Here is a 10,184-nt window from a genome sequence, read left to right as displayed (position 1 = left end):
CCTGGCTCTCGGCTCGGGCGAGCTCCCTGCGGCCATTAGGGGCCGGTGCGGCGGCGGCGCGGAGCGCGGCGGCAGGAGGAGGGTGCGCAGGGTGGGGGCGCAGGTCCGGGAGGGGGCACCGGGAGGAGGTGAGTGTCTCTCGTCGCCTCCTCCTCTCCCCCCTTTTCGCCCCCGCCTCCTGGTGGCGATGAGAAGGAGGAGGACAGCGCCGAGGAGGAAGAGGCTGATGGCGGCGGCGGAGCTCCGAGAGACCTCGGCTGGGCAGGGGCCGGCCGTGGCGGGCCGGGGACTGCGCCTCTAGAGCCGCGAGATCTCGGGGTTCGCCGCAGCGGACGCGCTCGGCGGATTCGTGCTTCTGAGCCTCCTCCGGGCCTGGCGCGGGCCCGGCCCCTCCACTTGCCCCTACCTTTCCTACCGAGTCCGCATCCCTCTTCGGCCACCGCGACCCGGCGGAGAGAAAAAGGAACTTCCCCCACCCCTCTCGGGGGCCGGCGGAGCCCCCCCAGCCCACTCCGGGGAGCGGGGCGGGGATCCCGGCCGGAGAAGAGATTTCCCGGGGATTCGCGTTTTCCTCGCCCGTATCTCCGAAAGAATTAAAAATGGCCGAGAATGTGGTGGAACCCGGGCCGCCTTCAGCCAAGCGGCCTAAACTCTCGTCTCCGGCCCTCTCGGCGTCGGCCAGCGACGGCACAGGTTAGTCCCGGCGCCCGGCCTGGCCAGACGCTGGCTGCTCTCGTGCACCTCTATTCTTCCATGTTTTCTTCCGACTTCTCTGCCTCTGCGTTGATTTCGAAGGTGTTTGAATGACTGGTCGGAGACGTCCAGCCGCCCAACCATTTTCTTCGCTACCTTTTACATTCGTTGCAACACTATGTCATACCGATGGGTGTTCTGGAATGGGAGCTCCCGAGTGGTGCCGGAGCAGGGTCTCTATTGTGGCTCCGTGCAGTTGGGTTTGGGAAATGCCCGTGCGCGCTGTTGGGAGGGCTTTAGGTGCAGTTTTACGTGTGATTTTTTGTTGTGGATCAATGAGGAATTCCGAGGCCTTTCTCCGCGGTGGCTCTTACTCTGTGTCCTCTACTTTCCACTTTTCCCTTTCAGCATTTTTCTCTCCTTTGGCAAGATTTTTCTATTGAAGATGAGGGCGGGGGAAATTTTTTTGGTTTTTATTTGTGTGTTGTTCAAGATTTCACGTGCAGTGTCAAAGCTGAAATTTGATTTGAAATATTTTACCTACTGTTCCCCCTTCCGGGCGCCCCCTCTCCCCCCACCTCCTTATTTGCTTTAAGAATCAATATGGAGCGCAGTTCATCTCACATCTCCCGTTTCTTTGGTGCGAGACCAAAATGTCTGAAACTCTGGGTTTTTAGGTTGGGAGAGAGCAGAGGTTTTTGGGTTTTGTTTATTTGTGTCCTTTTTGTGTGTGCTGGTTTTGTTTTGTTTTGTTTTGTTTTTGCAGTTTGTGGTTACTTGGGGCAGGGAGAGAGAAATGATAAATGATTTTGTGGAGTTAAGTACCTGGAAATCAAGATTTAGAGGTTCAGAGAATTCCTGCTAGGAACTGCAAACCTGAGTCTGTTATATAAAAGTTTAAAATGTGTATTAGGTTTTGTGTTTATGTGTGTTTTTGTCTTTTTACTCTTCAAACAGAAATTGAGATTTTAGTTTTCAAAAACTACGGGTTCTTTACTTCACTTAGTTGTGACTTAGCTCTTCTGTGAAAAGAAATTCAGGGAGACTCTTTCCATCATCCCCTTCTTGCGATCTAGTGGTTGCTGTCCTGTGGGCACCGACCTCTTGCAGTACTAGTTGTTAGAAGTGCCAGGCTAGTGAAGAGGAAGAATGGCTGGCCATCTGACAGTCCACAAGATGTTCCCCCTTACTACAGAGCATCTCTTTAACTCCCAGAACAGGCTCAACGTCATCCCTCCATCTGCCAGTGAGAGTGCATAATGGAGGTAAATGTACCCTTTGAGTTTTTAGAGAACTTCTTGAGCATGATTCTAAGTGGACTTCATTTCAAAGGGTGAAAATGTAAGGATGTAGCCAGTGCTTTGGAGTCATTGCTTTTCAAGCCTTTAAGGTAATCTGCAGAGATTGGGAGGTAGGGACTTGGCTTGAGTGTCTCTTTCAGCTTTTGTAGCATGAACTTTTAGTCTGTCCTTAGTACTTAAAGTTTCGGTAGTTTCAGGCTTTTTTTTTTTTAATTCATACACATTCTGAGTACTATATTCCTTTACACTCATTAAAATGCCATTGAAGGTTTTTAGCTCATCTTTTGACACATTTTCACCTGTTGGTTTTTTGTTTGTTTCGTTTTTTGTGTGATGTGATAGTTTTGGCTTTTAAATTTTTGTGTAATGCATAGTGGATTTCACCATTGAATTAGTTGATGACTTAGTGTTTTAGGAAAAACTTCTGCGCATTATTTGGTGACTCTTGATTCGAGCAGCTTAGTTTTGGAGTAGTGCAAAGCCCAAGAAGGTGGCTGTGTGCTGTTCAAAGACTGTTCAGGTGCACGGACGGCTACATTCTCCATATTAGATCTGTGGACTTGATGACTTTAGCTAAATCGATTTGGTAGTATCTCACCTGACAAAGACTGCTTTGTCACTTGAAATATCTTCGACTAATTATGAGTCTCAAATGTATCAACTGGGTTTCTATAACAAGACAGATCCTCACATTGAGATTTATTCAGTCTTAACATTTAGTTACCTTTCTCTTAAGTTTTGTAGTGGTGCTCACTTTGTCTCCCAGTAGTCAGTCGTGGTTTTACTCGAGTTCTTTGGTGTCCAAATTTCTTAGTTGGGGCTTTTTTGTTGGGGTGGGGGTGGCTGAGGAAGTTGAGATTAAGGAAATACTCTGCCTGTGTGAATGTAAAGTTATGTACTTTACACCCAGCTGTGTGTAATATGACTGTGCAGACAGCTTTTTAAATAGAGGCACTTTGATTTTTTAAACGTTTAAATTTCAAACTTGTAACTTGCCTTTTTGACTTCTGAGTTATAAGCTGTATATTTTATAAATGTGAAAGAAAATTGTTCATGGGCACGTGGTCTTCATTTTTATCAAATGATCCCAATATTCTAGACCCCAGAAGCTTTTTTCAGATGATTCAGGCATTTGATTTTGGTAGTGTATGTGCACTTAATCAAGCATATGTGTGCATTCCAGTTAGAGAGGAAAGAGCTACAGTCTTAGTGGGTATGACATGCCAAAGCATTAGCAAAACAAATTAGTGTTTAAATCCCAAGTAATAAATGTTTATAATTAGACACTAATGCAGAATAAAAATTACTTATTTAATACTCAGAGATTCTTCTTAGAAAATTTCCAAGTTGATTCAAAACTTGCATTAAGTTTTATGGACAGGGGAAAAGAGTCTCATTTTTAAACTTTGTATCTTTGTTTCTTTTTCAGTATTTATACTTGATCCATTGACATTTTTTTAAACTTAATATGATTAGGTGAAACTGTTTGATGAATAACTTTTACCCTACCCATTTTTGTTCACAAAAAAAGACATTTGCAAAAAAAAATTTTTTGAGTACAACTATTGAACAGAACAGTCAACAGGTTAAGACGTGGATATACTTCCTGCACCTATTCCTGGTAATAACCTGAGTGGAAGGAGTGAGGAGGAGGATACAGTGCCTTTCTTTGCTTAGTGAACATATTCTTTCACAGCTTTGCAGTCCCCGCTTTGCAGTCGTTTAATGCTATATGCACTGAAAGAGCAAACTCTGGGAAGATGGAAGCATTGTTAGAAACTAACATATTAGTCTACGGCCAAACTACCCTGAAGTGCCTGATGTAGTCTGATCTCGGAAGCAAAGCAGGGTTGGGCCTGGTTAGTACTTGGATGGGAGAAACTAACATACTAAGAAAACGGTCTTCCTACTCCTGGTACAGTTTGAGACCCTGCTGTGTACTTCTGTCAGAGTCAATTTGGATTTTACACCTGTTTTTATTTTTTCAAAGACAAATGTAGATGGTATATAAGATATGCTTATGTTTTGACCACTAGGTTAATAATATACACTAAAGAAAACACTATAGTGTGTTTTTGGTTTATTCTAAACAGAATATTTTGATGGAAGTCACTACTTTTTCAACTCTTAAACTACTGATAATTATGTCTCAAATTTATTTTTTAGGCATGGGTGTTTACATTAGAGTTCTGCCTTTGGATTTTTTTCAGGTCCAGTGAGGTATTACTAACCTTAGTGTTAAATTGCAAAACATTTTACTAAGTGCCTTGAACTCCTTGCAATTGCTTTTTCTCGAGGCTTTGTAAATTCTTTTCTAGGCTTCAAGAAGACACTCTGTGGTTGCTAGTGAGTTAAAGTGTCTTTTGTTAAGTTGTAAATCTTCTAAGTGTTACAGTATGGGTGCCCTTTTCCAACAGAATCTCATATCTGTTGCAGAGGCAAGAACTGTATTGGCTTGTCCAGTGAATTGATTAGTTGGGAAGGGAAGAAAGGGTTTTTTTGTCTTGGTTTCCTTTTGGCATTATTTTCTCTTTTTCTCTGATTTCTACCTTTTCTTTGTTCTGTATAAAGGGTGAGAAAATTAAATTAAAAGTTGAAAATTAGCACAGAGTGCTATTGGTAGGAACTTTTGAGTGGTAACTAGGAAAGAAAAAAGAGTAGGAAGAATGTTGCAGACACAAGTGGGAGTGTAAAAATCTTATTAGTATATTTACCAAAACAATTCAGGAATTATTTTGCCAATTCATACACCCATCTCTTGGTGGAAAAATAAGTCAGGCTTTTGTGTGTTTGTTGAGTGTTTAGGGTTTCCAATCGAAGAATTTCTTCATTTGAATTTTTTGAGTGTGACAAACATGAGGGCTATTAATGCGAAGTTGAAACTTAAATTATACCAAGTGTGAAAAAATTTTAAACATTGGCTATTGCAGATGATTTTTTCTCCATATGATGGATGGTATTTTGGTTCTGAAAATATAATGGGAAATATTTTATTGCCCAGTTCTCAATATAAATTGAGGAGTTAAAGTCTTTTCTGGACAATTGGAGTATACTTTGACTTTAGATGTAGATCTTTTTGGAAATACTGAAAAAGGCAATGAGGAATAATGATTTTGTTGAGTGTGGTTGACTGTGAACCTTTCACCAGTTAGCTTCCTCACCTGTGTGCCTGCCATGTAGGGTTAAAGGGTAATTCAGATGCTGAAGATAGTGCAGCAGCAGTGTGTGCTCATTGCTAAGTGTTAGCTGTTTATAATCTTACTGCTAAATACATTTTTAAAAAGCAGTGGTAGCCTTTTTAATGTCTGTACAGAGGGCTAGGTAAGGAGAAGGCCAGACACGTGAAGTCCAGAAACTAGTTCTGAGTAAGCTCATGTGCGTAGTTAGCCTGTGGTCTTCACTCACAGTAGGATGATGGTTGTGTTTAGAGAGTAGAAAGGAATGGCTACAGATTCAAAGAAATAAAAATACTATTATATACATTACACAGGGTGTCCTGCTATATAAGTGTTTGAAGTGAAAATCAAGTATTTAAGGCATAAAGAGAAATCAGGAAGCTTATTACTTGCTCCTGTAAGGAGTGAGTTTTTGCTAAAGAATTTGCTAGTCTGGGTCTTAAAGGGAGACTTTATTGTAAAGTAGGAAGAAAGGAGTAGGAGTAGTAGAGGGCTTTCCTTTTTTTTTTTTTGGCCCACACCAGGTCAAGAAGCTGCATCTTACATGGAGCTCCAGAGACCCCGTCTCACAAGTGAGCAAACAGTACTTGCACCTTACTGCTCGCATGTACTTTGATGTTCTCTGTTGTGTCTCATTTTTTTAAATGGCTGGTTTTGGCCTGCTGTATTGATTTCACTATTGGCCTGTCACCCACAATTTGAAAAGTACTGACTTAGAAGAAGTTGAAAAGCTGACAGTTATCTTGTCTTGGAACAACATTTTCTGTATGCTGCCTTTTTTTTTTTAATAATATAATACTTTATTTTTACATCATTTTGTGCGTTTTTCTGTGTGCTGCTTTTTATCCTCAGAACACGGAATGCTTAGGTGATCCAGACATTGAGCCTTCCTTTTTGGAGTTTAGATAGGACGAGTATGGCAGCATTGCTGTAACTGTTACTTTGCTGACTATCTTTGAAGAACTGTATGAATTTGGGAAATTGAAGGATAGGTACAGGGTAAGATTGAGCAAGCCCAAGCTAGGGGAAAGAGAGTATGGCCTGTTCGGGATCTGACTTGTGGGGGTAACAAGTACTGTGACTGGAGTGCCGCAAGGGGTCCATCACTCGGGGTATCCAATGCAACTGGGATTTAGACTTCCCTTTTTAACTTGTTCAAGTGGGTGGGGCAGAATTGTACCTTGGTTATTGACTAAAATGAACAATGGTTTGGAAAGAAACAGGACAAGTATAAAGAAGGGAGATCACTGTGACGAGAGGGTTAAGTAGATGGAAGTGAAAAAGATTTGAGGGAGCGTGGGTGGTCAACAGAACTTGGTGATCCACTAGATGTGGGGAGAGTGAATAGTCCCCCAGTTTGGTAGCCAGGGATGCCCATTTACTAAGCTAGTAAACTAAGAACAGATGGGGGGGGGTTGATGCATTAAGTTTTGGACATTTTGAAGTGTGATTCTCTGACTTGAAATTGTGTTTTCATTTTAGCCCATAAATGTTGAAAATCCTCCAAGATTTAGATCCTTGGGCTATAAAAGATCGAGCATCATGCAGTTTCTGCTCCCAAAGCCTTAGAACCTGGTGGGGCTGCTATACATGTACACAAATTTCCAACAAGTTATATTCTCATGAGCTTGTAAAAATGTTCTTGATAAAGGCAGAGCATAGGGGTGATTTCTGACAGGTGGATTTGGTGTGTTGAAAATTTTAACATAAAATGTGTTTGAAGGGATGGGAAACTGAAGGAAACTCCCTTTTATTAAAAGGGAAAGTTGAAACGGCTTTGGGGTGGGACAAATTCAGGTGGTTATAGTGTTGCCGGAACACTATACTGTGGAGTGTTTTCACGGAAGACAGGTGGCAAAGGATGTTGGAGTTCTGTTATTAAAAGACAAATATGCTAAGGAATTTCACATTTAACTTCCGTCAGGATGAAAATTTTATGAGCAGGAGAGGGACATGGTAAGGTAGAGAGAAAGACGTAGTCTGGTGGCACCATGCGACACCAGTGACGGGAGAGCCTGGGGCTAGGAGGCAGTTATGTCGCAGAGCTCTCAGATGGAGCTTAGCACATTGCCTTGGAGATGTTTGGTAAATTGTAATGGCAGTCAGAGTGATTTTTTTTTTTAAAGATTAAAAATTTTTAAAAAAGAAACGGTAGTTTTTATGATCACTTTTAAATATAGGATCCTGCAGGTATTCCTGTGGAGCAAATTCTAGTCATGCAAGCATCTTGTCCAGTTCAGAGCTTCTTACAAGATGTTACACTACTCAGTCTAGGCATGAAGTTTGGTTTGTTATGTCATTGCATTGATTCTTACCATGTTAATTTCACACCAAGTAGTATCACTGCATTAATAAATTGATAAGAGGAAAGGCAAATGTAAGTCATCTAAGAGTGCCCCAAGGTCACATTCGTAAATCAGTCATCACATCCCATTTCTGTTTAAAATTTGAGACCTCACTTAAATGTTTTCAGGTTAGGATTTAGCTTCAAGTCAGTTTTGATGTGGTTGCAGGACAATGCTGTAAGAGTGCACACCCTGAAATTTGCTTGCACTTCTGCCCTTGACTATTGTATTTCTAAATTCAACAGCTTCCAACATGCATAGCTATGTAATCCTGTATTATTTAACATTATCAAATTTATATATAGCTAGACCATTTCTAGTGTTTATCATGTCTTTCTAGCATAAATGATTCATTTAATTTTCTTAGTGTTCCTTCAAATTAAGTAGTTAAAAATGTTTGTACATCTTTATTTCCTTGATGGTGGGTTGTCAGAATAATTAGATTAACTCTGCTTCATCTACTATCAAGATACTATTTTTTAAATAAACTGCTGGCCCTTCCTGTTTTAGAATAAAACAGTGACTATTTTTAGAATAATTATATTCTATAAGAATAAAACAGTTTATTATATTCTATAATATAATAAAGCAGTGACTAGTTTTAGAATAATTAGTATAGGTATTTTGCTTAATGTCTGTAGTTTAAAAGTAAAACTGAGTTATTTGATTTCACTTTGCCTGAAGCACAAAAATAATACTGTTTATTCAGTAAATAGTGTTTAAACCCCCTCTTGATGGGGGGTAACAGTGTGACTGGAAGAGATACTTTGATACAGTAGAATTAGATTTTTGAACCAAAATTACTTAAATTTTAAGTTTTACATCCTAGGTAGGAATTGTGAAGGGGAAAATTGTCTTTTATGTTCACAGACAATACAGAGTTTGGGATTATAGTTATTACCATAGTTTTTATAATGTTTCATTTATGTTCTTCATGATATGTAATATTTGTCTTCTTCATGTATCATGGAATTACAATGATCTTTTCATTTTCACAAAGTCTTGAGCTGAGTATATTTTACAGGAGGTTACGTAGCCACAGCAATTAGGAGACCCTAGGGTGACCTACAGAGTCAGTATGTAAAAACGAAAGAATGTTTTGACTCAGCACTCTTTTCCCACATGTTGAAGCCAAATTTGTTTTTGTTTAAATTGTCACATTTAAGCATGGTTCGTTGGATAAACCTCACGTATTATGCTAAACTGTCCAAATCAAATTTCAATCTGTCCTGTCAGTCACATTTTGCTTCACTATGTTTGGGCTGAATGTACATTCAGATGAAAAAATGTTTTACTCAGAATTGTTTTGTATTTGGCATCACAAAAGGAATATAGGGACTTGTCAACAAACTGTTTGCTAGAAGTAGCCTGCTGGTGATGTTACTTGGTTGATACTTTAGAATGTAATAAGCAGGAGATGTCTTAGTGGAGATAGGGTGTGTGGTTGGTTGTACATTTCCATAGTTGGGTGTGATACTGTTTTGTAACATTTATCATAAGGTAGTTTAATGAAATGACTAGTTTTATAAATTGTTTATCAAAGAGAAAGAGCAGGTGAAGTAAGCATATTAAGTATGAAAGAGCTCACCTTATAATCCAGGGGGAGAAAAGATAACTTTTGTTATCTTTTATTGTCTCACCTCCTGCTTCTCTACTCCGCTGCTGTGTGGACCCCACGGAAAATGCTCTTGCCTGTATTACAAAATGCCTCCTGTTAGCCACGTTCAGTGAATTTTCTCTGCAACATGGGGCAGCACTAATGTTTCCCTTTTGCTACCTGGTTACCTGGTTTCTTTTAGCCTAGTTTCAGGTTTCCGGGTGAATAGATTGGAGTTTGGGGTTCTAGCATCCTTTTCAGTTTAAGACTTGTGAACCTTAATTTTTGGCATTTGTGACGTTTCCCTTAATGTTTGAGTTGAGTTCCACATTTCTTTCTCATTGCTGTGTAGTCCTCTGATCGCTCATCTGAGTAATGGCACTGTATCCTCTGAGGATGCTCAAGACGGAAATTGAGGTGCCATCTGCGTCCTTTTCTGCCCTTCTCTTGTCCCCCTGCCTGATTGGCCTCTTCGGGTGTAAATGCCAGCTTTAATATCATCAGCCTCCTAACCAGTCCCTCTGATTCTAGACTTGTCTGGTTTCACTCTTCATCCTGTTTGCCTGCCTGGACTCTAGTGAATGCAAGTTTGTTCATATCATATTTCTTCTTAAAATTCTTCAGTAGATCAGTTTTCTCTTAAGAAAACTGTTACAGGACCCTCTAGGTAGCTTCTTGTTTTGTTGGACATCTATGTTTCATTCAACTGATCCAAAGTAATCCCTGTGAATGGCAGGTTGAGAAGGGAGCTGAGAAAATTATTTACTTGAACCTTTACTTTTAAAAGCCCTTTCTTTGAATGAAAAAGAAGAACCCAAGGAGTTTAGTAAGAAGCATGAAATTGAGGCTGGTCAGTACTAAAATCCACTTTTAAACAGATTGTTTAAATTGTGTTTTTCTTTCATACTTCCTTTGCCTCATTTTGCATACTGATTTTAGCTTTAGACCACTGGATTTATCTGTAGTTTGTAACAGACTTGCTAAAAACATAATCTCTTACTCAAGTATTTTACAGCATACTGCTCACGAACTTAATACCAGGCTTTTTGCTTTTTCTTTTCCCCTGGGAAGC

The 10,184-nt window shown here is 40.2% G+C and overlaps 1 protein-coding gene across 1 annotated transcript in view; it reads left to right on the top strand.

Annotated features, from left to right (window-relative positions):
- The first annotated feature begins 102 nt into the window (after nucleotides 1-102).
- EP300 (E1A binding protein p300) overlaps nucleotides 103-10,184 on the top strand; it is a 59,954-nt gene continuing 49,872 nt past the window's right edge. Inside the window, exon 1 of the mRNA XM_004675637.2 lies at nucleotides 103-693. Coding sequence (XP_004675694.1) covers nucleotides 600-693 — 94 coding nt within the window. The 5' untranslated portion in view covers nucleotides 103-599. The remainder of the gene's footprint in view (nucleotides 694-10,184) is intronic.

This window comes from Condylura cristata, unplaced genomic scaffold (genome assembly GCF_000260355.1).
Source record: "Condylura cristata isolate star-nosed mole 26May11 unplaced genomic scaffold, ConCri1.0 scaffold00004, whole genome shotgun sequence".
Lineage (NCBI taxonomy): Eukaryota > Metazoa > Chordata > Mammalia > Eulipotyphla > Talpidae > Condylura > Condylura cristata.
Note: the sequence above shows the minus strand (reverse complement) of the source record. Positions and strands in the feature narration are given on the sequence as shown.